Here is a 26845-nt window from a genome sequence, read left to right on the forward strand (position 1 = left end):
TCTGTGCCTCCCTAAGTAGTTCACTTAAGGGTTTAGTATTCCAATCTTCTAGTTTTTCCAGTTTTTTTCTTATCTCTGGCCATGCTTTCGATACAAATTCAACACGAATCAGCTGTTGGCCAACCTCCGTCTCAGGGTCTTCGATTTGCGGAGCGGTAGGGGGCACATATGGGGCGGCAGGTGGTCGAGCACCTCCCATGTATACTTTTTCTGTCCCCCTTCATTTATCATTTTCAATTTATAACTATTTGTCGTTGGTAACCAGCATAGGGCATAATCACTTTCTTCGGGTTTAACGTTAGGTTTTGAATTCACGTACAGATTAAGAGCTTGTTGTACCCAATCCTCGCTAGACCCGAACTTAGGCCACCACACAGCCGACCCTTGGATCGGCTGGCGGGACCAGAATTCACAGTACTGTATCATTTTTCTCTTTGACTTCCCTTTTCGCCTCCCGTAATCCCAATTTTCTAGCATCCGTCCCAACGGACTATCAGGGGGTACCCCGGGGTATTTTTCATCATTGGCACCTGGATTTCCTTTACCCTTTTCTCTCTTAGACCCCTTATTCCCCATCTCGAGGACTTGCTCGGTTCCAATCCACCCGCAGGCACCCCGTAATTCCACAATTCTCGTGCACTACGTCTCTGCAGGAATTTAATTTGAATGTGACCCACCTAGCTCGGTCACTCCTGTCCAATTCCGGAACCTGTATTCCCGCGATCGCCCAGGAATTCACCTGCAGGCACCCCGCAGTTCCACAATTCTCGTGTACTACGTCTCTACAGGAGGAATCACCTGCAGGAACCCCGCAGTTCCACAATTCTCGTGTACTACGTCTCTACAGGAGGATCCACCTGCAGGAACCCCGCAGCTCCACGATTCTCGTGTACTACGTCTCTACAGGAGGATCCACCTGCAGGAACCCTGCAGCTCCACCATTCATGTGTACTACGTCTCTACAGGAATTCAATTTCTTACCTGGGTCCTGTGCACAGAAATTACTCGATCGCTCACTGTCTCAACTGCCTCGACAACCCCTCTATGTTTCCTTGAGTCCGCCGGATATCACTCGCTCAAGCCGCGTGGGGCGACGAGCAAGGAATCAGGGACTGCCGAACTCGGCAGGGTGCACCTTCTCCGATGTCCTTCCTTGCCCCCCTCACGGCCGGAGTGTGGATCCCGGACGAGCCCCCAAGTTGTCAGAAACGAGCCACGCTCCCGAATAATGGCTTTAAGACAAATTCAAGGAAACAAAGTTTATTAACAGTTCTGCAGAGCTGGGCCCCCTCAGAGAAGGGAACCCTGAACCTTACAGGGCAGCAGGTTTTATCCTTCTTCCTTACCACCCCCCTCCCTGACTCGGGAGGTACACAGTGTTTTCCCATTCCATATTTGGAGTTGTTTTTTTACACGTTTTAAACAATAGTCCATATCTCAGGACTTCAATGATTCCACAAACAGTTAATCTTGTCAGGGCTTCTGCATTCATAATTAAATCACATTTGTTTACAGACTTTAACCCAGACATAATTAAATCACATTTGTCCCCGGACATAATTAAATCACCTTTGTCCTTTGACTTTAACCCAGACCTCTTTCAGAAACGCACATCTTATTTTTGAATCTTACAAGATCAATTCACAAAACAATTTATTGGCTAGCTCCTCTATAGAATCTATCTGCCTGTATTGTGCTTCCATGGGCCTGGAGTTGCAAAGGTGCTTCCAAAGGTATTTCTCAAGGAAGGTCAGCTGTGCCAGGTACTGGTGGATATCCAGCTCCCAGGACAAGGGAAGCTTCAAATGAAATAATAGTACTCCAAGCAGATTTTTTAAAAAAAAAGTTAAATAGATTTCCCAGTCATAAAATTACAGCCAAAGTATTACAAAAGAACAAAATACAGATAGCAGGTACTGTATTAGTGGCAGCCTTGAAGCATCAGCAGTCAGCATACCATAACTTTCATCCAGATGCCCATCCTCATCTGCATCTGAAGAATAAAAGGAAATCAAATATTAGGCAAGAGTTTTTGGAATTCTTAAGGAAGAATGCTTCCTGCACAAGACAGGTATCAATTATAAACATCTGTTAAAAAAAGAGAGGGTTTTAATTACTAGCATAAACCTCTGATATTTACATGGAAATGAGTAAAGTAGGGCCATTTCCTCAACAATGAAAAACTCTGAAATTATGCATACAGAGCGCGTCTCTTTGATGGAAGGTGGTCAAAGCTCAGCTTTGAATAATTCATTCACACTAAATTTAAGCAATTAACTTGCAGAACAGGATTTTCTTTAAATTGAAAGTAGTGACGTCCTGCTCCACATAATTTCCCTTCCCCCTTCTATTACATTAGTTACATGGTTTCACAATTCCCCTTTTCAAATCTACCATTCACCTCAAAACAAAAACTACCTTTACTCCCTAAATCACTGACTTCCTTCCACAAATCTTTGAATGTCAGAAAAATAAAACTGCAGGTACCGTAAATACCCAGTAGGCCAGAAAGCATCTGTTGCGAGAAACAAATATGTCTCATTGACCTGAAACCATACTTTCTCGTGGGGTACTGCCCAACCACGAGTCTGCAGCATTCTCTAATTTTAGGTCTTTGAACATGCTGCAGCCAGTTTAAAATCTCCACCCATCTTTTCTCTTTAAAGGCCACTGTTAGATCTGTACCTCCAGTCGAAAAACATGCTGATCCCTCTGCTCTTATATACAGACTAATACTATTGATTCCAACACCTTCTGGAAATGTTTTTTATTCAGGTAGATGAGCAGCCCCCTGCCCAAACATAATCAGATTGCAGGTTACTTTTAGCCAGGCAAGGACTTGTGGTAACTTGATTTAACTTTGCTTGCAGTAAAGAGAATAGATTTAGAAACTGAAATATCGGGGGGCAGTGGTCTGGGAAAAAAATTGACAACTAAAAGCTACTGTAAATCTTTGTCTGCCCAGATGCACTCAGTCAGGTTTGGAAGAGAGATGTGCCAAGAATTCATCCACGATTCCTGCCATTTCTCATCTCAATGTAGTCCTTCAACAACATAAACATATATCATGTCACATGATAATCAGCTTCAATCCTTGCAGAAGTGTGCCCAAACCATCACTTTTAATCCTTGCCACAACTTTCATTCCCCAGCCAGCAATTCCATCACCCTTCCTGGCAACCAAAACCAGATTGGACTGCATGACCTTTGACCTTTGGGTCCTTTGACCCAAAAAATTAGCAATTACTTATTTGTTCCACTGCCCCCCCCAAAATAAGTTTAACTTGCAACAAGCTCTTTCCAAATCATCCCATGCTTATTGGCCTATATTAGCTCCTATATCAATTTCAATTTTTAGATGCCATTGTTACAAACTCTAGATTGCATCACAATTACCCAACCCTAATATACTTAATAGAATGTTGAGTCCCTGTGCTCAGCCACCATCTTAAAAAAAATCACTAAAGACCCTATAACAATCACAAATCTCTTTCCAAAATTTGTCTGTCTGTATATCTTCCTTAAACTTACGAGCTTAACCAAACTTTTAGCCATCTATCCATCTCTTCACATTAATCATTACTGATCAGGATTCCCAATTTATTTTTTTTAAATGACCTAAAACATACAGATGGTTTCGCCAAGTATAAAATCTACCCAAGCACCAAGTTAACTACCTTCAGACAGGGCATTTATATCATCTGGTATGGGTCTCCTTACTTACCATAGGAAAGTCGCGACAGAGGTATAGTATCACAAATCCCACTTCTCGTGTTCTAGAGAATTGCCAGGGTGGGTGGGGTGGAGTTGAAGATAATTGAAAACCCAGAATCTTTTAAGATTCTTACAACAGGTTGCTGATCGTCATTACTTGCAGAAAGACAGACTCATGAAACATCATTAGACTACCATGATCTCTACAAATTTGTACTACAGGGTAGAGTTAGCCATAACAAAAATAAATTCCTTTATAAAATGCTGCCTGGCCTGTAGTGTTCCTGCTTTGTGTGTGTCGGCTTCAGATTCCCACGTCTATAGTCTCTATGTCGTCATAATAAACACCAAGTTACATCGATTTTGAGTTTCAAATTGAAGGAAAAGTCAATAACGTCTATATACATAGCAAGTAATGCAAAAAGACCCATCAATGCATAATGGGATAAAGGAAACCAATCTTCTTTAATGACAAACAGGAGAAAATCTGCAAATGCTGGAAATCCAAGCCACACACACAAAATGCTGGAGGAACTCAGGCCAGGCAGCATCTATGGAAAAGAGTACAGTTGATGTTTCAGGCCGAGGCCCTTCAGGAGGACGGGAGAAAAGATGGTGAGTAGAGTTAAAAGGTGGGGGAGAGGAAAGAGAAACAAGATGATAGGTGAGGGGGAGCGACAAAGTGAAGAGCTGGGAAGTTGATTGGTGAAAGAGATACAGGGCTGGAGAAGGGTGAATCTAATAGGACAGAAGGCCATGGAAGAAAGAAAAGGGGGTTAGTGAGGGAGGTGGTATAGGGGCAGGTGTAGCACTTGATCTGCTTACAAGGAAAAGGGCCAGGAGGGAGATCAGTGGGAGGGATCAGTGAACGAGGGAGTTGTGTAGGGAGTGATCCCTACGGAAAGCAGGAAGTTGTGGGGGGGGAATAGAAAAATGTGCTTGGTGGTGGGATCCCGTTGGAAATGATGGAAGTTGAGGAGGGTTATATGCTGGACAAGGATGCTGGTGGGGTGGTAGTTGAGGACAAGAGGAACCCTATCCCTGGTAGGGTGGCGGGAGGCTGGGGTGCCTGGACTGCTGAGCTCTTCCAGCATTTTGTGTGGCAATTTTCTTTAATGGTGGGTTGGCAGAGATAAATTAAAATTGTCACAGCTACTTCCAGCAATACATCTGTTCTACAGTATCACAAGGTGGTAAAATGTAGTGGTTTAATACTTTATAGCACCTGAGGGAATTATGATCGACGATTGGTGTGATCAACTACTCAAATTCTCCAAACGTTTCCAAGCAACACTGGTTACCAGTGCACTGCATTTGGGTAATGAAGAAACATGGGACAAGTTAAAGGATACTTACGGGGGGGCGAGTGAGGCCTGGGCCTGACGTCCCGCTCATCCAGGGAAAGTGCATACGCAGTACCTCGCCTCTCCTTTCTTGGGGTAGTGATCGCCACGTGGTCACTGTCTGGCTTGCTAGGCAGGAGGCCAATGCAAATGGCCTCTCCTACACTACTGCGCCTGTAGCAACACCTTCCCATCAGTGCCCCCCATTTCCACTGAGCTTGCTACGTCATGGCACGACCGAGTGTCCGGCGGTACAACTAGATGGGTAGGCTGGGCTCGTTAGCTTTGGTTGGCAGCCAGTCTAAGAGGAGGACAACTCTGACACCAAACCCAGGCAGGTGGGGCTCATCAGCCTTGTCAGGACATCCACCTAGGAGAAGGACACTCCGATGTAACTCCTACGACCCGAGGACCTCGCTGTCACCGTCCCAGCTTGTTAGGCTATGGCAGATGAACCCCGGGTGTAAAGGGTGGGGCCAGTACTGCGCACACTTCACCTAGAAAAAAAAACCAATCGCACAGGCCGAAGGACATGCCCACGTCTACGACTGCAGCAGATGTGGGCAGCCCCCTTCCTAAATCTTCGTTTACAAAGCCAAGCCATGAGTGATGACTGTGAAACACAAATTAGAGTACATTTATACTGTACTCACAGCCTTCCAGTCCCTCAAAGGATGTTCTTATGTATTCAATAGGGCTTTCAGCCAAAAGGACAACACAGTTAAGGTCAAACCCACTGACAGATATCCAAACTCAACTGTGTTGGCTATCTGAGTCTGAGAGACATACAGCATGGAAATGTCCTTGGGCCCAATTTACCCATGTCAAGCTAGCAAGTCATATTTGCTTATTTGGCCCATACCCATCAATTTCTCCTATCCTCATCTAGATGTTTTCTAAATATAAATGTTGCTTATGTGCCCGGCTTCTGCTTTTCTAAAAGTAATAATCTGTTCACGTAAACTAAATGTAATTCATTTGAATTACAATAAGTTTGTTTCAATGCATTCATAACAGGCACATCCTTCAATAGGAATCTCATTCAAATTCAAAGTCAGTGGTAGAAGAAATTGAACCATGATTAAGTAGAAGAAATTGAACCATGATTTATTCAGCACTGCGCCAGATTGTTCATATACAAGATGTACAAAGATTAGTTACACTAAATGGTCCAATACCAGAAAGGTCCTTACAGAAGAGTTCAATAATCCATTACAAACCCATGCCCATCTTCAGAAACATTACACCAATGATCTTAGCCCATGGCTCCAAGCCAAAGACCAGGGGTTATCAGGTTTAATATCCTTGAACCAGAATTGCCCATTTTCAGCTAGAGCTGGTAACCTGGATTGGTTCAGGCATGCATATATTAAGAGAAAAATCATTGTACCCATTCCTAATTAATATTCAATAACCCATCCAACTATCGATAAAAAGCTCAAGATTGCTTAATGTTATTTCCTGTAAACAAGTGTAAAGAAGAATGAAATAATTGTTACTCTGGAACTGATGCAGCACAAAAAAATCCCACAAAAGATAAACAGAATAAAAACCTCAGTAAATATAAATACACAAGATAGCTTACATTCATGGATTGGTTGTCTAGAGTAATACTAGGCACAGGATTGTTTGATTTGCACATGATGAGTGACAGAAAATTATAAATAGTGGAGGTTGGGTGGGGTTATTGATCAGCCTTACTGCTTGGGGAAGTAACCATTTTAACTTAGAGGCAGTGTTCTCTTACTGTTGAAGATTAAGGCCGTCACCATGTTGGCTCAATTGACAAATGGATTCATAACCAAAGAGACAAGGAGTTATACCCCAGTACAAGAATAAAAACTTCTGAAGAGAATTTGGGAACTGAAAATATAACTGAAGCACATATTACATGTAAACTCATGGTAGCACAGCCAGCTAAGCAAAAATACTGAGGATTCATGACTGTTTAATGTGATTTCCTGTACACAGCTGTAAAGGAGAATGAAATTATTGTTACTCTGCATCTGATGCAGCACAAAAAACACAAAAGATAAAGAACACAAACTAAAAATGCAAATACAAATGGTAGGATTTATACACAAATTGATTGTTCATAAACTGGTGCTAGATTGTACACAAGGTGATTGAGCAGTGGTGGTTAGAGGCTGGAGGTGTTGATCAGCCCTACTGCTTGAGGAAAGTAACCTTTTTTTGACTGGTGGTCCTGGTCTGGATGCTACATAATCTCCTCCCTTATGGGAACGGGACAAGAGCAGGGTGGGTGGAATTCTTCATGATGTTATTGGCCCTTTTACATAGAACATAGAATAGTACAGGCACTTCAGCCCACAATGTTACTCTAATATCCCCCTTGAACTTCCCACCTCTTACCTTAAAGCCATGTCCTCTTGTATTGAGCAGTGGTGCCCTGGGGAAGAGGTGCTGGCTTTCCACTCTATTTATCCCTCTTAATATCTTGTATACTTCTATCATGTCTCCTCCCATCCTCTTCCTCTCCAAAGAGTAAAGCCCCAGCTCCCTTAATCTCTGATCATAATGCATACTTTCTAAACCAGGCAACACCCTGGTAAATCTCCTCTGTACCCTTTCCAATGCTTCCACATCCTTCCTATAGTGAGACGACCAGAACTGGACACAGTACTCCAAGTGTGGCCTAACCAGAGTTTTATACAGCTGCATCATTGCCCCGCGACTCTTAAACTCTGTCCTTCGACTTATGAAAGCTAACACCCAATAAGCTTTCTTAACAACCCTATCTGTGAGACAACTTTCAGGGATCTGTGGACATGTACCCCCACCAGATCCCTCTGCTCCTCCACACTATCAAGTATCCTGCCATTTACTTTGTACTCTGCCTTGGATTTTGTCCTTCCAAAGTGTACCACCTCACACTTCTCCAGGTTGAACTCCATCTGCCACTTCTCAGCCCACTTCTGCATCCTATCAATGTCTCTCTACAATCTTCAACAATCCTGTACACTATCCATAACACTACCAACCTTTGTGCTGTCTGCAAACTTGCCAACCCACCCTTCTATCCCCACATCCAAGTCATTAATAAAAATCACGAAAAGTAGAGGTCCCAGAACCGATCCTTGTGGGACACCACTAGTCGCAACCCTCCAATCTGAATGTACTCCCTCCACCACAACCCTCTGTTTTCTGCAGGCAAGCCAATTCTGAATCCACCTGGCCAAACTTCCCTGGATCCCATGCCTTCTGACTTTCTGAATAAGCCTAGCGTGTGGAATCTTGTCAAATGCTTTACTAAAATCCATGTAGATCACATCCACTGCACTACCCTCGTCTATATGCCTGGTCACCTCCTCAAAGAACTCTATCAGCCTTGTTAGACACGATCTGCCCTTCACAAAGCCATGCTGAATATCCCTGATCAGTGCATGATTCTCTAAATGCCCATAGATCCTATCTCTAAGAATCTTTTCCAACTGCTTTCCTACCACAGACATAAGGCTCACTGGTTTACCCGGACTATCCCTAATACCTTTTTTGAACAAGGGGACAACATTTGCTTCCCTCCAATCCTCCGGTACCATTCCTGTGGACAATGAGGACATAAAGATCCTAGCCAGAGGCTCACCAGTCTCTTCCCTTGCCTTGTGGAGCAGCCTGGGGAATATTCCATCATTATCCATCCTAATGTATTTTAACAACTCCAACACCTCCTCTCCCTTAATATCAACATGCTCCAGAACATCAACCTCACTCATATTGTCCTCACCGTCATCAAGTTCCCTCTCATTGGTGAATACCAAAGAGAAATATTCATTAAGGACCTCGGTCAGTTCCACAGCCTCCAGGCACATCTTCCCACCTTTATCTCTAATCGGTCCTACCTTCACTCCTGTCATCCTTTTGTTCTTCACATAATTGAAGAATGCCTTGGGGTTTTCCCTTACCCTACTCGCCAAGGCCTTTCATGCCCCCTTGCTTTCCTCAGCCCCTTCTTAAGCTCCTTTCTTGCTACTTTATATTCCTGAATAGACCCATCTGATCCTTGCTTCCTAAACCTCATGTACGCTATGCTCTTCCACCTGACTGGATTTTCCAGCTCACTTGTCACCCATGGTTCCTTCACCCTACCATTCTTTATCTTCCTTACTGGGACAAATTTATCCCCAACATCCTGCAAGAGATCCTTAAACATCGACCACATGTCCATAGTACGTTTCCCTGCAAAAACATCATCTCAATTCACACCCGCAAGTTCTAGCCTTATAGCCTCATAATTTGCCCTTCCCCAATTAAAAATTTTCCTGTCCTCTCTGATTCTATCCTTTTCCATGATAATGCTAAAGGCCAGGGAGCGGTGGTCACTGTCCCCCAGATGCTCACCCACTGACAGATCTGTGACCTGACCCAGTCCGTTACCTAATACTAGATCCAGTATGGCATTCCCCCTAGTCAGCCTGTCAACATACTGTGACAGGAATTCATCCTGGACACACTTAAACTCTGCCCTGAATAAACCATTTCCAACACCTTTGTGTATATACGTGTGTTGTTGATGGCAAGCAGGCTGGTGCTGGTGATTTATTGGCAGTTTAGACTACCTATTGCAGAGTCTTCCTGTCCACTGCATCTGTAGAACGACACAGGCATGGATGTGCAAAATTCAGACCTTTTCACCCTCTTCAAAAAGTAGAGGTGTTGGTGAGCTTTCCTGACTGTGTAGGATGTGCTCTGGGACCGTGAGAGGTCGATGTGCACTCCCAGGAGTTTGGAGCTGCTTGCGGTTTCCAATACTCTGCCGCCGATGTAGAGTGGGGGTGGGTGCAGGGTATGAATGGTACGAGTTCTCCTGAAGTTAATACCCATCTCTTTTGTCTTATTGACATTAAGAGGTTATTTGCGTGGCACCAGGCCTTGAGCTCTTCCCCCTCCTTTCTATAGACAGTCTTATTATTGTTGGTATGAACCCCAGCACTGTCATGTCACTGGCAAACTCATGTTTGGCTGTGCAGTCATTTGTGAGCAGAGTACAGCAATGAATGCCTCAGCTCTAGACCAAATACATCAGACGACAGATTTCAGAATAGTGACAGCTTGATCCTGAATACTTACCACAGTTCTCAACCTTTCCAAATGCCTCTAGGCAGTGAAGATTTCCGTAGCTGCATATACACCAGGTACAATGCTTTAACACCCATTGGCCATCCAGAAATCTGCCACAGCTTCTACCCAAGGGAGCAATATAACAATGTGATTAATGTTACCACTAAACAAAGTTACGGAAGGAAAGAGAACACAGCCAAGGGGTATATTTTCTTACTTGCGACTCTCATCCAGTTCACAATATCTGCCAATGAAGGGAGGAGGACATGCACAGAAGCTGCCCAAGATACAGGTCCCACCATTATTGCAACAACTCCTGTTTAAGGTCTTACCTGGAACAAACAGAAAATCAAGTCAATTGTCATTTTGACCATAAACTGCTGGTACAGTACACAGTAAAAACAAAACAACGTTCCTCCAGGACCCTGGTGAAACACAAAACTACACTAGACTACATAAAACATAAAAACTGCACTAGACTACAGACCTGCACAAGATTACATAAAGTGCACAAAACAGTGCAGGGTAGTACAATAATTATATAATCAAGACTATAGGCACAGTAGAGGACAAATTTCAATATAATGATAAATGATGTAGATGTCTGTCTGGACTGAGTTTTGAGGAGTCTGATGGCTTGGGGGAAGAAATTGTTGCACAGTCTGGTCGTGAGAGCCCGAATGTTTTGGTACCTTTTCCCAGATGGCAGGAGGGAAAAGAGTTTGTGTGAGGGGTGTGTGGGGTCCTTCACAATGTTGTTAGCTTTGTGGGTGCAGCATGTGCGTAAATGTCTGTAATGGTGGGAAGGGAGACCCTGATGATCTTCTCAGCTGACCTCACTATCCGCTGCAGGGTCTTGGGAGGCATCACCAGTACAGGCAGGTGATGTTGTCCTGAAGTTGGTGATGTCCTGAATGCACTTCCACATGGGCATTCAGAATATTACCAACCATGGGCAAAAATAATGTAGAGAGCTCTCAAGTCTTTCAGTTCAGTCCTTCCTGGAAACATCAAAAAAGCTGCACTGATGTGAAGCCAAAATTGTTTATTTGCTTTATAAGTCGACAATAAATTTTGCTTTGGGATTATTCTGGGGGAATAACTCTTGTATTAGATTCAGAAACCCCATGCAGCCAAAGAAAAGTTTAGCAGCGTTTCCCCAGTAACTTTGCACAGGATTTTAAAAAAAAGTTTTTATTTGAAACTACAAGACATCAGCTGGAAGAATTCTGTTAGTTGTGAACCGCCAATTTGCCTAGCTTGCTAGGAACGTTCAAGATTGTTCAAGGCAACACACAGAGAATGCTGGAGGAACTCAGTAGTACAGGTGGCATCTATGGAAAAGAGTAAACAGTCGACATTTCAGGACGAGACTCATGAAGGGTCTCAGTCAGAAACATCGACTACTCTTTTCCACAGATGCTCCCTGATCTGCCAAGTTCCTCCAGCAGTTTGTGACTGGATTTCAGCACCTGCAGATTTTTTTGTATTCAGGATCGTTTAATGCCATTTCCAGTACACAAGTGTACTGTGTATGAATGAATGAATGAAGTAATTGTTAACAAACAAGTGAAAATCTACAGATGCCAAAAATCCAAGCAACACACACACAGAGAATGCTGGAGGAACTCAGCAGGCCAGGCAGCGTCGATGGAGAAGAGTACAGTCAACGTTTCAGGCCGAGATCCTTCAGCAGGATCTGACACAGCACGCACACACAAAAAAAAAGGGAATGGCAAAAAGAAAAGTTCTCCTGGCTCTGAAGTAACCCATAGACCATGCAGGTCAAAACTGTGGTGCTGTGTTAGCATTGCTGCCACACGGTTCCATTAGCTCAGGTTCAACCCTGGCCCAAAGTTTTACCTGCGCGAAGTTCGTACATTCACCGTGACCACACAGGTTCCCTCCAGTTTGTTAGTCTCTCCCCCACGTAGCAAGCACTGGTGATAGGATGAACATAAGGGAATGTTACTGGCAGCTATTTTCCAGGCAATAGGAGTAAAGGCTGAGGAACACACTCCATTATTGGAAAGTGTGGTGCAGCATGTATAAAAATGGCTACTATTAATTGTGTCCAGTGTAGCTGGGTGCTAGGAGAATCATAGATAGTTGGTGGTCATGAGAGCGAGTAGGTTACTCGGAAGGAGAGGGGAGAATGCGTCCGAGAATTGCTTTGAGTGCAGGTACAGTCTCAATGGGCCGAATAGCCTCGCGTGTTGTAAAATATGAAAGTTAAGGATGGACAGAAGTTTCGCTCCTGAACAGGATCGTGATTCAATCAACAACAAATCTCAAGGATTAAGATGGCGAGTACTTTTAACTTGAAGCTTTTTTTTAAAAGACGGATTTCAGCGATTTCACTGTATCAGGGTTCACACAGGACAACATACGACAGCGTCGGTTTTTAAAAAAAACCAGACAGCAGCATTTTAATCATACGCCTTTTGCCGACAATATCAAAACTACTTTTTGTACTGAAATAGCAACAAAAGTGCTAACGGAGTCTCAGACGAAATCATAACTTACTGTCCGTCAGCCCAAGGAAGCGAATGACATTGGCAGCGACCGAAGAGTTTGATCCGCGGCGTTTGACTTTCTGCTGGTTGAAATCAGTCAGCGAGTCGGGGCTTTGCCCGAGAGGTTTCTCAATATTGGATTTTGAAACTCGTTGGTCACAGGCCCCATCTCCTCCACAGCCTGGAACATCAAATGGGAAATTCACCGAACATAAAATTCACCGAGTTTACCGAGAACCAGTTTCAGCCCAGTACAACGGCACCCCTTCACCTACCGTTCTCAGATCCCGCAGCCAGAAAGTGGGGAAGAAAGAGAAGCAATCTGTAAAACAAGGGCAAGATAATTATCACAAAAGCAATTATGATACAGTTACTATATTTTATTCCAAGATACACAGTCTTGCCTAATAACAGCTGAAAAAGCCATGGACGCTAGCATTGTTTCCGAGGTGAAGTCTCTTCCTGACTGGAAGATAATGAACTGATATCACTGCGCTCCAGACCGATCCCATTAACAATTATCAGGTAATTTTCACCTCCACCTTCGCGGCACGGAAACTTCAACAACATCCGCGAAATCAGATTAATGAGTGCAAATCAAATGCAGCAAATTAGCATTCGACACTTCTCAGTATTCCCAGTGTGACATTCCGAACTTTGTAGCGACACAAAAAAAACCGGATCATGGGCTTATTTAAAGAATATTTTTCCCTTCATGCAAACAATTCATTCAACCTCGAACTTCAAGTTGAAACTTCAAGGTGATTGTATTATGACACTTTCTTTTTCATTTGCTTTCATGGGGCCTCTGAATAAAGACGAATGCTTGATTTGGGGATTTAAATTAAAATATGCAATCATTTGTTCGGCTGACAAATTAAATAAACAGTTTACGATTTAACTGCTATCCGACGTTGCAAACGCTAGCCGCACTAAATATTGCCGGTCTAATTGCATTATGACACCTACCCGTTAACTTCCAGTTAAATAATTGCCACTTTCCTGTATCAAATTAATCAAAAATGCTTGCGATCCTCCAACTCTAGTCTCATAAAGTTGAACACCAGCGTTAGAAATGTTGACTCCAGCTGGTATGGCCCAAATGCCAGAATCTAAATTTTGACTTCTTTCTTATCTTTAAAATCTACCTCTGATCAATAACTCTTTATATGAATCATCAGTGTTATTTGTGTATGTTTGCAGGACTGAAGTTACTCCTGCACTGCAAGTACCTATAGGAGAAGTAAGGAAACACTTACTTAGGGACAAGGCACAAGGGATTTTGCAGATGCTGGAAATCTTGAGATTTGGAGGAATTCGGCAGCCAGGCAGTATATATGGAAAGGAATAAACATTCGGCTCTCTGACCAAGACCTCTTCACCAGGACTGGAAAGGAGGCTGTGAGAAAAGAGGGTGGGGGAGGGGGACAAGCAGGTGATAGGCGAAACAAGGTGAGGAGGGAGGTAGTTATGTGTGGGTAGATCGGGGAGGGGATGAAGTACGAAGATGGGAGGTGATAGGTGGAAGAGGTAACGTTGATTTCCCATTAAAGTACAGATGCTGGTTAAAAGCGGATTTCGCTATCTGATAAGTTTTTAAAAAATCATTTTTTTCTTTACCAAACAGCTTCGGCTTTGGTAGTGGGTATAGATTTTTTTCTATATGTAAAATAAAATTATTCATATTGCAGCATATGAATAATCTAATCTACATGAATATAGGGTCAGGAGTTCATTAATGTGATTTAAATATAATGTATTTGGTATTATGTCTTTCTTTTGTTTTATAATATGTATTTTCTTGAACTCCATTCTTCTATATAGAAATTAATGAAAATATTGAAAAAAAGAAGAAATATATTAGTACAAAAAGAGAGCAAAACTAATGAGGTAGTATGGTTTACTGTCTGTTCAGAAATCTTATGGTGGAAGGAAGAAGCTGTTCCTAAAATATTGAATGTGTGTCTTCAGACCTCCTTTCTGCAACTATTGACTGAGAATTTTACCAACGTCAGCCACAGAGCTATCTTAGCTAAAAGAGCAGTTAGGGGTGTACATTCCACAACAAGGGCTTATCTCCTGACATCTGAAAACATTTCCATTATCTACAAAGCATGTTAGTTAGCACTGTTGTGGAATGCTCTCTGCTTGTCCATGAATTCATCCACACTCACATTCCTTCCACCATTTTGGTGTCGTGTCCACAATCTACAAAATCTTTGTTATGAATCAAAGATTATTGGGTGGACAGGAGAAAAGATTCAAGGATATCCTTCAAAAATGTTAGAAGCAAACCCAATTTAAATTACCCAAAAAGAGCTTTTCATCCCTCAAACCATCCACCTGTCAGTTCCGTCGATCATCCCCTGATTCATAGATTCTTTCGTGACAGAGTCTATGGGTCCCACATTGACCCCAATAGCCTTCTTGGAACCCTCAGAAGTGGACTGGAAGTAAGTCACCCTCAGTCCTGTGGGACAGCCAGAAGAAGAGATTGCAAGTGTAATCAAGTGTAATACATAGATAGATCTCCCAGCAAGTGAGGCTGACACTGTATGTGAGTCGGTGCACAGGAATATTATTAGCTACAAGTTCCCTTCCAAGATGGATACCATCTTGTCTTGGAATGTTGGTCAGCAAATTTTCCTCACTTGGATCCTAACCTGGAACCTTTCTACAACAATTTGGAGGGCGGAGCTTAGTCAAGATGGCGCTAAACAGTGACTCCTTTGCTTGCACCTTCCAAAACAGCTCTACTTCCATCTTTAATATCTCTATTTTTCCCTTTCAGTGTTCTTTTGAAGACCCTGACCTGGAGTTACACACTGACTTTACGGGAATGGGACCTGCTCTCGGGGTGTCATGATTGGCCATCATCCGACATGCCAAGGGTGCGGCCTAAGAGTTCGGCTTGCATTTGGAGGCCTAGGATCTCAGGGCTCTGGAGACGGGCGGATCGACGGTCAGTGTCCTGGACTGGTGTGTCATGGGAGCTGGAAGATCTTTGGCTGTGTTCCCAGAGACCTGAAATCTTTGAGAACAGAGCTCGGAAAAAGTGACATAATGGACTTTTAGCATTGTAAACCAGCAAGTTGTTTGCTATGTCTCCCCTCTCGCTGTGAAATGGAGCATCTCTTTCTTCCTAATTAGGGAGAGAGAGAACCTGTGGTATGTCGAATACCGGGTGAACGCCTAATCTTTGGAGTGCTGCAAGTCTGTGTCTTTGCTGTTGTTTTTGCTGCATGCCCGAGTGCTCAGTGGCGGGTGCCTGTGGGGGATCATTGCTTGCTGCCACTTATGCATGGAGTTGGGGGGGGGGGAGCTGGGGAGACTTTGGATATCTAACGTTTAACTGTCATTCATTCTTTGGGGCACTCCTCTGTTTTTGTGGATGGTTGTGAAGAAAAAGCATTTCAGGATGTATATTGTATACATTTCTCTGACATTAAATGTACCTTTGATACCTTTGAAACGATGTTGTAGTACTGTATGCCTCCACCAGGAAGTTTTCAGTGGTCAAAGTAAGAACTTGTCAGCACTTCTTTAAGGGTAATTAGGAAGGACCGGAAAATAATGACCTTGCTATTGAAATCCAGGTCCCAGCATCTATCACCAAACTTAAACAATCTGATAAGAAAGGGAGGCAGCTGTCCAGTATTGACATAAAGATGTCTTTCAACAGTGGTAGCTTATAGCTTCGTATCTTTCTCACATCAGTTAGGTAATCCAAAAGTCTAAGCAACAATATAAAAGGAGGTTTGATAAGATTTTCCCTTGGGGGTACCTAGAATGTAGGATGTAGTTTCAAAGAGGGGATACCCATCTAAGACAGGTAATGGGGGTTATGAATTCTTTCTTGTGGAAATGCAATCATTGAGTTTATGGGAAGTGCAGTTATAGATTATGGGAAATAGGCAGAAAGTAGAGCTGTGGTCAGAGTCAGATAGATCACTTCAGGTACAAATGCTGTACTGAGGAGATGGAAAGTAAATTTGGATTGAGACGGGAAAAAAATATATCTACAAAGAATTAGAATCCTAAACTTTGAACATGCAATTTCAATCAAATACTTTATACACTGCAAAGTTGGTTAAGATGATGTCCTAGCCTGCAATCTGTTATAGCTTGCATTCAGAGCAAGATATCAAAGGAGGGAGCTGAAATCAGAATTCCCTAACTGGAGAAGCTGGTTATTTGGTAAATCAATGCATCTGTGCAATCTGTTGCTGAGTACTCAAGGAGACAAATTCCTTTCTTTAATTTGAGAGCCTCCATGAAGTACGGACTGCAATAGTGTCTATTACAGATGTACAAAAGCAAACCCACAGATCAGGTGTGGCAATGCAGCTGTTAGAAAATAGGATCCACTAATGCAATAACTAGCACTGATCCTATCATCGAGGTCAATAAATCTTTACTACTCTTCATCCACAATACTGATGTCTCTAATTGTTGATATGGTAGGCTCCCGGGCCCAGAGAATCCTTTCCTCTCCAAGACTTCAAAAGTGGCATCAGAACATTGAGGAGTACGGTGTTGGAACCTACAACAAGGCTTCTAAAGTTGCACAGTGGTTTCCAGCAGCTCCTGGAAGGATGGAGTGCCTCCTTTTTGCAGGTGCAGGTGTGCTTTGGTTTGCCTGTGCAGCTGACCCCAAAATTCCACTTTGTGAATGTGTGCAAGTGCATACTAGGGCAACGGATTCTGTCTGGACTCCTGCAATAAAGTTAGTGAGATGGACATACACATCTCAGGCACAGTCTGTATTGGGTCAGAGAGGAGCTGGGTCCTCATGCCTCAGTAATCTATCACCAACAAAATTCTGAGCCCCGACTATTGGATTAGAACTTCCTGATATACAGATTATGAAAATCAACAAATAGGACCAAAACTCTGCTCTAAATATGAACTTTCAAACCATATTGTATTATTATTGTAGCGTTTGTCTTGTAGCTAAAATAAATCCCCAAAGTACCCTTTACCTTATTATATATACTAGTCCTCAACAACAGACTGAACAAAGTGTTTAAACAACTTGTAGATCTGATCAAAGCTCTGCAGTTTTTCTGCACACGGACCACTTACATACACAGCTTCTGGATGGATCCATGATTCCCACATTGACTTTAATAGTCATCTCAGAACCCACGAAACTGGATTGGAAGCAGGTCATGCTTGAATCCCAGGGACTGCTCAAGAAGAAAATATACTCCTTAGCAAATGAAGAAACACAAAATGCAGGAGGAGCTCAACAGGTCAGGAAGCATCTATGGAGAGGAATCAACGGTCGACGCTCAGGTTGATATCCTTCATTAGGATTGGCAAAGAAGGGGGAGAAAGCCAGTAGAAGGCGATGGGGTTCCACCTCTCATCTCCCAACTTCTTATTTCATCTTCCCTCCCCACGCACCACCCACCTCACCTGGTCTCACCTATCAGCAGCCAGCATGACTTCCTTCCCTTCCCCACCTTCCTTCTTTAGCTTCTGCCCCCTTCCTTTCAAATCCTGATGAAGACTCATGACCCAAAATGTCGGTTGTTTATTCCCCTCCATAGATGCTGCCTGACTTGCTGAGCTTCTTCAGCATTTTGTGTGTTACTCTGAATTTTCAGCATCTGCAGAATCTCTTGTGTTTATACTTAGCAAATTTAGGAGTCCATATCTAGAAACCATTCAGGGCTGATAAAAAAAAGAGCCTAACTGTCCAATCCTGACTTTAAATGGCATTACCTCATCCCCTATTGAATACTTCCTCAGCGCCAACAGAAACTCTGAATAGAGAAGTAACATACGAGGGGTGATTGATAAATTTGTGACCTAAGGTAGAAGGAGTCAATTTTAGAAAACCTAGCACATTTATTTTTCAACATAGTCCCCTCCTACATTCACACACTTAGTCCAGCGGTTGTGGAGCATACGGATCTTGGACCTCCAGAAAGTGTCCACAGATAGGGTGATTGATAAGTTCATGGCCTAAGGTAGACAGAGATGAGATATTAACTTCAAACTTTCTGCATAATCACTCAGAGTTGACCTGCATGTGCATGTAACGAAAGTTGTATAACTCATCTCCTTCTACCTTAGGCTACGAACTTATCAATCAACCCTGCTGTTAACACTTTCTGGAGGTCCAAGATCCGTATGCTCCACAACTGCTGGACTAAGTGTGTAAATGTAGGAGGGGACTATGTTGAAAAATAAATGTGCTAGGTTTTCTAAAATTGACTCCTTCTACCTTAGGCCACGAACTTATTAATCACCCCTCATAAATACCATGCTACAATAGAATATTCAAGGTTGGGTATCTTGCGATGAGTGAGACACCTCACCTCCTCACATACCAAAGTCTTTCAACATCAAAAATACACAAGTTCACTTACTTGCCTTGAAGAGTGCAGCCCCAATAACATTCAAGAGATTCAATACCTTTTGGGTTTAAGCAGTCCACCTGCATGACATCCCAACCTGAAAACTCATTCTCTCCACCTGAAACTGTGGTGTGTACCATCTAGAAGCGCCTCCCAAAATGCACTGCAGTTACTTATCTGCATATCTGGGATGGTACCTCCTAAATTTGTGGCCTCTAGAAGGAGAATGGGTTTAATAGATGGGAACACAAGATCCTGTAAGTTCACGTCCTGACTTGGAAACACACCATCATTCTTTTACTGCCTTTTACCATCACCTATACCTCACCCAAAGGTTGACAACAGTTCTTCTTAGTTAGAAGAGGAGAATAATGCTGGTCTAGCCAATGATACCCTTGTCCTGACAAATGATTAAATTAAAAGGAAATGAAACATCAATGTTTTACAATTCACTGGGAGGCTGAAGGTGAGCTGCCATTTTTGCAGACTTTGTAAATTAAGTACCGTAGTAATCTGAGGCAATTTACGATTCATGGGCTCTCTTCTTGCTGCAGTCTGATTTCTGTGCTGCATGTTAATAATGCTGTGCACATTACATTTCCTGTTACTTTGGCAACAAATTTCAAGCCATTTGTCAAAGTAAATGAAAGGGAAAACTTAGGAATTTAATCTGCAGTGTTGCTATTTTTGCCTCTTGTTGTCTATCCTGTTCCTCTAGTACTTTTTGCTTAATTGATTAACAAAGATGGCACAGAATAGAAACATCAGTACTGACTGACATTTTTGTTTCTGATTAAGAGCATCTCCTTTTATTTTTGCATTGTAGGGAGAGGAAAGATCATTGGTTTAAAGTGCATTTAATTCAATGCAAGAAATGTGACGGATAAGGTGGATGAACTCTGGGTGAGGATTGGGTCTGGGGACTGGGATATTATAGCCATTAACTGGAATATGGCTGAGAGAAGGGCAGAACTGGCAGCTCAATTTTTCATGACACAGATGGTACCAGTGTGATAGAGGTGCTGTTATGAGAGGAAGAGGAGTTGATTCTTGATGAAAGAGGACAATAATAATGGTCGTTATGTAGCGGTGTGCTACACGCAGCGCTAAAATAACGACAACGGAGTCGGTAAACTGCAGTCAAAGAATAAGTTTATTCCAACTTCACACTCTTGCTTTAAAGCCTGTCTCCCCCACCGGATACCTCGAGAGGCACGTACTGAAACCCCCTCAGGCTTTCTTCCTTTGTGCCTGCACTCTGGCTAATTGTCAGCCGGTTCGAGTGTGCTAGTAATTGGGTCGCCACATAACCCCCCCCCCCCCCAGAACCGGCGATACACCCCCCAATGTCCACAGTCTGGGCCGGACCCTGTTTGGGAGGTCGGCCTCTGCGCCGCGGTGCCGGAAACTCGACCGGTTGCGCCAAGTCCACATGGGCCGGTTTGAGTCGGTCCACCGTGAAAACCTCCTCTCTCCCCCAAACGTCCAGCACGAACGTGGACCCGTCGTTTCTGATCACCGTAAACGGCCCCTCGTAGGGCCGTTGCAGCGGTGGCCGATGCCCGCCCCGTCGTACAAACACAAACTTACAGTTCTGCAGGTCTTGGGGTACGCAGGTTGGGTGCTGCCCATGCTGCGAAGTGGGTATGGGGGCCAGGTTACCGAGCCTCTCGCGTAGTCTGCCCAGGACTGCTGCGGGTTCTGCCTCTTGCCCCCTTGGGGCTGGTATGAACTCCCCGGGGACGACCAGAGGTGCGCCGTACACCAACTCGGCCGACGAGGCGTGCAGATCGTCTTTGGGCGCCATGCAGATGCCGAGTAGGACCCAGGGAAGCTCGTCCGCCCAGTTAGCTCCTCGTAGGCGGGCCATGAGAGCCAACTTCAGGTGACGGTGAAAACGCTCCACCAGTCCGTTCGACTGTGGGTGGTAGGCAGTGGTGTGGTGCAGCTGAGTCCCCAAAAGGCTGGCCATCGCTGACCACAGGCTGGAGGTGAACTGGGCTCCTCTGTCGGAGGTAACGTGGGCCGGTACACCAAAGCAGGACACCCAGGTGGCGATCAGCGCCCGGGCGCAGGATTCGGGGGTGGTGTCGGTGAGTGGGACCGCCTCTGGCCATCTTGTGAACCGGTCCACGATAGTCAGGAGGTGCCGCGCTCTGCGCGACACTGGCAGGGGGCCCACGATATCCATATGAATGTGGTCGAAACGCCGGTGGGTGGGGTGGAACTGCTGCGGCGGGGCCTTGGTGTGTCGCTGCACCTTGGCCGTCTGGCAGTGCATGCACGTTCTGGCCCATTCACGGACCTGCTTGCAGAGTCCGTGCCAAACGAACCTGCTGGAGACCATCCGGACGGTAGTGCGGATGGAGGGGTGCGCCAAGTTATGAATGGAGTCGAAAACACGTCGTCACCAGGCTGCCGGGACGACGGGACGGGGCTGGCCGGTGGCGACGTCACAGAGTAGGGTCCTCTCACCTGGGCCTACGGGGAGGTCCTGGAGCTGCAAACCGGAAACTGCGGTCCTGTAACTCGGGATCTCCTCATCTGCCTGCTGCGCCTCTGCCAGCGCCTCAAAGTCTACCCCTTGGGAAAGGGCGTGAATGTTAGGGCGAGAGAGCGCATCTGCCACGACATTGTCCTTACCCGAGACGTGCCGGACGTCCGTCGTGTATTCAGAGATGTAGGACAGATGGCACTGCTGGCGGGACGACCAGGGATCGGACACCTTTGTGAATGTAAAGGTAAGCGGTTTGTGGTCCGTGAACGCGGTGAAGGGCCTATCTTCTAAGAAGTACCTGAAATGCCGGATTGCCAGGTATAGCGCCAACAGCTCCCGGTCAAAAGCACTGTATTTGAGCTCAGGTGGCCGCAGGTGTTTGCTGAAAAACGCCAGGGGTTGCCAGCGGCCCACGATGAGCTGCTCCAGTACCCCACCAACTGCCGTATTAGATGCGTCCACTGTGAGGGCGGTAGGGACGTCCATTCTGAGGTGCACTAGCATCGCGGCGTTCGCCAAGGCCTCCTTCGTTTGAATGAAAGCGGCGGCGGACTCCTCGTCCCAGGTAATGTCCTTGCCCGGACCGGACAGCAAGGCGAACAGGGGGCGCATGATCCGGGCAGCTGAAGGGAGGAAGCGGTGGTAGAAATTGACCATACCTACGAATTCCTGAAGGCCTTTGATCGTGGTGGGTCGGGGGAAATGGCGGACCGCATCTACCTTAGCAGGCAGAGGGGTTGCCCCGTCTGTGGTAATCCTGTGGCCCAGGAAGTCAATGGTGTCGAGCCCGAACTGCCATTTGGCCAGGTTGATTGTTAGACCGTAGTCACTCAGGCGGGCATAGAGTTGTCGGAGGTGGGACAGATGCTCCTGACGACTGCTGCTGGCTATGAGGATGTCGTCCAAATAGATGAATGCGAAGTCCAGGTCGCGTCCCACCGTGTCCATCAACCGCTGGAACGTCTGTGCGGCATTCTTCAGGCCGAACGGCATGCGGAGGAACTCAAAAAGACCGAACGGGGTGATGAGAGCCTTTTTGGGGACGTCGTCCGGATGCATCGGGATTTGATGGTATCCCCGGACGAGGTCCACCTTGGAGAAGATCCGTGTGCCATGCAGGTTTGCTGCAAAGTCCTGAATGTGTGGCACAGGGTAGCGGTCCGGTGTTGTAGCCTCGTTCAGTCTGCGGTAGTCGCCGCACGGTCTCCAGCCCCCTGTCACTTTGGGCACCATGTGCAGGGGGGAGGCCCATGGGCTGTCGGACCGCTGGATGATCCCCAATTCCTCCATCCTCTTGAACTCCTCCTTCGCTAGTCGGAGCTTGTCCGGGGGAAGCCGCCGAGCACGGGCGTGGAGGGGTGGTCCCTGGGTCAGGATGTGGTGCTGTAAGCCATGTCGGGGCATGGCTGCCGCGAACTGCGGTGCCAGAACCGATGGGAAATCCGCCAGGACCCTGGAGAAGTCGTTGTCGGACAGCGTGATGGAGCCGAGGTGAGGGGCTGGCAACTGGGCTGCACCCAGGGAGAACGTCTGAAAGGTCTCGGCGTGAACCAGTCTCTTCCTGGGCAGGTCGACCAGTAGGCTGTAAGCCCGCAAGAAATCTGCACCCAGAAGCGGTTGGGCTACGGCGGCCAGTATGAAGTCCCACGTGAACTGGCTGGAGCTGAACCGTAGCTGCACCGGATGGGTGCCATAGGTCCTTATCGTGCTGCCGTTCGCGGCCCTCAGGGGGGGACCTGGCGCCCTGCTGCGGGTGTCGTAACTCGTCGGAGGTAAGACGCTGATCTCGGCACCGGTGTCGACCAAAAACCGGCGTCCTGACCTACTGTCCCACACATACAGGAGGCTATCCCGATGGCCAGCCGCCGTAGCCATCAGCGACGGCTGGCCCTGGCGTTTCCCGGGAACTGGCAGGGCGGGCGACAACGGCGGGCTTCTGCGCCCCACCGCTAGTGGTAGAAACACCATTGCTCATTGGGCTCCACACCCTGGCCTCTGGGTTTAGCGGGCTCTGCGGCCGGGCCTGGACTGGTTTGCTGCTGGGAGCGTGGCCGGGTGATCAGTGAGATGGATGCCCCACTCCCCTTCTTGGCGTTCCACAGCAAGTCCGCCCGGGCCGCCACCTTCCGGGGGTCGCTGAAATCCGCGTCGGACAGCAGCAGGCGTATGTCCTCGGGCAGCTGCTCCAGGAACGCCTGCTCAAACATGAGGCAGGGTGTGTGTCCGTCGGCCAGAGACAACATCTCATTCATTAAAGCTGATGGAGGCCTGTCTCCCAAACCATCCAGGTGCAGTAAACGGGCAGCCCGCTCGCGGCGTGAGAGTCTGAAAGTCCTTAGGAGCAGGGCTTTGAATTCCGTGTACTTGCCGTCCGCCGGGGGAGACTGTATGAACTCCGCAACCTGGGCCGCTGTGTCCTGGTCGAGGGAGCTCACCACGTAGTAGTAACGGGTGTCCTCTGAGGTTATCTGCCGAACGTGGAATTGGGCTTCTGCTTGCTGAAACCATAGGTGAGGTTGTAGCGTTCAGAAGCTTGGCAGTTTCAAGGAAACCGCATGAACAGATGCGGCGTCGGTCATCTCCAGTCCAAAAACGTTTGGACTGTCGGGGTCACCAATTGTAGCGGTGTTCTACACGCAGCGCTAAAATAACGAGACGGAGTCGGTAAACTGCAGTCAAAGAATAAGTTTATTCCAACTTCACAGTTTTGCTTTAAAGCCTGTCTCCCCCACCGGATACCTCGAGAGGCACGTACTGAAACCCCCTCAGGCTTTCTTCCTTTGTGCCTGCACTCTGGCTAATTGTCAGCTGGTTCGAGTGTGCTAGTAATTGGGTCGCCACAGTTATAGGTGATATTTTTGGGGAATCATCCAATGAGCCCATATGTGTTGTGTATTTAATATTGTAAATATATAGTTTGAAATTCTTTAAACCAGACATTACTTACTGTGCTCACACCATTGATGCCCAGGATTACACGAGTGTGCTGAGAAAATTCAAACAGTGGTGGACACCCCAAGGTCAAAGGATGTATCACAGTTGCAATCATTTTTTTTAGGATTTGTCAATGACTGTAAAAGGTTCCAGCTAAACCTGGCCACTGTGCTCCACCCCTTGAACTCACTACTACAGATCAGGAAGAAATGATCACGGACAAAGCAGTGTGAGGTGGCTTTCTGAAAGGCCAAGGAAACGTTGAGCTCAGATATTGTACTCATCCAGATCATCCAGTGAAGCTTGCCTGTGACACCACACCTTATGGTATAGGTGCAGTCATATCACATACTATGAGCGAAAGAAGTGAACGCCCCATAGCCTTTGCATCACCTTCCATTACCTGATGTACTACCAATAACTCCAAAAGACTGGAAGTAGAGTAAATACTGAAAGGCTTTTATTAGCAGTAAAACGGAGCACGTCCATGCTGGATGACTATGGGAGGAGCAGAGACACAATCACCTTTATTCAGGGGTCTATGGGAGGAGCCACAGGAGCAGTCAGCAGAGGGGCGTGTCCAGACAGATATACATGGTTTACCACATTACCGCTGAAGAGAAAAATTACACACTGGTTGGCAGAGGCCTCTGGCTACTCCTGAAGAAAGGTCCCTGCATTCGAATGGTCTCTCCCTCCCTCGATGCTGATGGAGGATGGTGCCGGAGCAAGGTTTAATCGAAGCAGTTTGTGGATTGGACTCTATGGTTCACAATATGAGGTGCTTCTGTTTTCTGTTTTTTTTGGTGCATTTTGGGCGATTTTGAATCAGAGTATCCTGCTGATAATGAACACTGAGCCGAACTGAATATGCCTGGACTCTTTCAATTTTGTGTTTCATACTCTATGTTTTTCACTCATTTTTATTTCTGTTGCCATTTGTGCAATTTGGTTTTTTTTGCGTATGGGGGGTGGTATTTTTTCTTTGAATGGGTTCCATGGTTTTTCTTTGTTTCGTGGCTGTCTGTGGGGAAGACAAATTTCTAGGTTGTATACTGCATACATACTTAAATGTAATTTGAACCTTTGAATATTTGAGTCTGGTTTGGAGTGCAAAATGTTTAAAAGTTCAAAGTAAGTTTATTATCAAAGTGCATATATGTCACCATATACAATCCTGAGATTTGTTTTCTTGCGGGCATGCTCAGTAAATCTAAGAACTGTATAGGAATCAATGAAAGACTGCACCCAACAGTGCGGACAAACAACTAATATGCAATAGGCAACAAACTGGGAAAATACAAGCTATAAAAAACATAATCACAATAAATAAACAAGCAAAAAATCTCAAGAACATGAGATGGAGTCATTGAAAATGAGTCCATAGGTTGTCTGAACCATTCAGTGATGGGACAAGAGGTTGAATGAAACTATCCCCACTGGTTCAAGAGCCTGATGATTGAAGGGTAATAGCTGTTCCTGAACCTGCTGGTGTGAGTCCTGAGGCTCCTGTACCTCCTTCCTGATGATTGAGGGGTAATAGCTGTTCCTGAACCTGCTGGTGTGAGTCCTGAGGCTCCTGTACCTCCTTCCTGATGATTGAGGGGTAATAGCTGTTCCTGAACCTGGTGGTGTGAGTCCTGAGCCTCCTGTACCTCCTTCCTGAAGGCAGCAGTGAGAAGAGAGTATGATCTGGGTGGTGGGCGTCCCTGATGATGGATACTGCTTTCTGCAGCAGTGTGCCATATATATGAGTTAAATGGAGGGAAGGCTCTACCCATGATGGACTGAGTCGTGTGTACTACTTTTTGTAGTATTTTTCCATTCAAGGACAATGGTGTTTCCATACCAGGCTGTGATACAACAAATATATTCTTCACTATAGATCTATAGGAGTTTGTCAAAGTATTAGATGTCATGCCGAATCTTCGCAAACTTCTAAGGAAGTAGAGACACTGCCATGCTTTCTTTGTAATTGCACTTACGTCCTGGGACCAGGACAAGTCCTCTGAAATGATAACACTGAGGAATTTAAAGTTACTGACCCTCCCCACCTCTGATCCCCCGATGAGGACTGGCTCATGGACCTCTGGTTTCATCCTCCTGAAGTTAATAATCAGCTCCTTGGTCTTGCTGACATTGAGTAAGAAGTGGTTGTTGTGGCACCACTCAGCCAGGTTTTCAATCTCCCTCCCATATACTGATTTATCATCATCTCTGATTTGGCTAACAACACTGTTGTAGGGTTTAGCCTCACAGTCATAAGTGTAAGGCAAGTAAATCAGGCTTGTGGTGCAACTGTGCAGATGGAGATTATGGAGGAGATGGTGTTGCCAATCTGAACTGACTGGGGTCAGAAAGTGAGAAAATCAAGGAGCCAATTTCACAAGGAGG

General features: G+C 45.5%; 1 protein-coding gene across 1 annotated transcript; it reads right to left on the reverse strand.

Moving 5' to 3' along the window:
• Window positions 1-987: 987 nt before the first annotated feature.
• Window positions 988-13222, reverse strand: LOC140738308 (uncharacterized). Its single transcript, XM_073065497.1, has 6 exons — window positions 13144-13222; window positions 12928-13056; window positions 12663-12833; window positions 10354-10468; window positions 10146-10258; window positions 988-1993 (listed from the first exon to the last, which is right to left on the reverse strand). Exons 1-6 carry the CDS (start codon window positions 13220-13222, stop codon window positions 1872-1874), a joined length of 729 nt encoding a protein of 242 aa, XP_072921598.1. The 3' UTR covers window positions 988-1871.
• Window positions 13223-26845: the final 13623 nt, after the last annotated feature.

This window comes from Hemitrygon akajei, chromosome 2 (genome assembly GCF_048418815.1).
Source record: "Hemitrygon akajei chromosome 2, sHemAka1.3, whole genome shotgun sequence".
In the NCBI taxonomy this organism is placed as follows: domain Eukaryota; kingdom Metazoa; phylum Chordata; class Chondrichthyes; order Myliobatiformes; family Dasyatidae; genus Hemitrygon; species Hemitrygon akajei.

Excerpts from the sequence above, each read along its gene's own strand:
- LOC140738308 (XM_073065497.1), bottom strand. The coding sequence starts at position 13,222 with ATGTTGTTGAAGTTTCCGTGCCGCGAAGGTGGAGGTGAAAATTACCTG. Across the intron at positions 12,834-12,927 it reads GGCTGCGGGATCTGAGAACG|GCTGTGGAGGAGATGGGGCC; the intron begins GTAGGTGAAGGG and ends TTGATGTTCCAG. Across the intron at positions 10,259-10,353 it reads GAACTGGATGAGAGTCGCAA|AAGCTGTGGCAGATTTCTGG; the intron begins GTAAGAAAATAT and ends TCCCTTGGGTAG.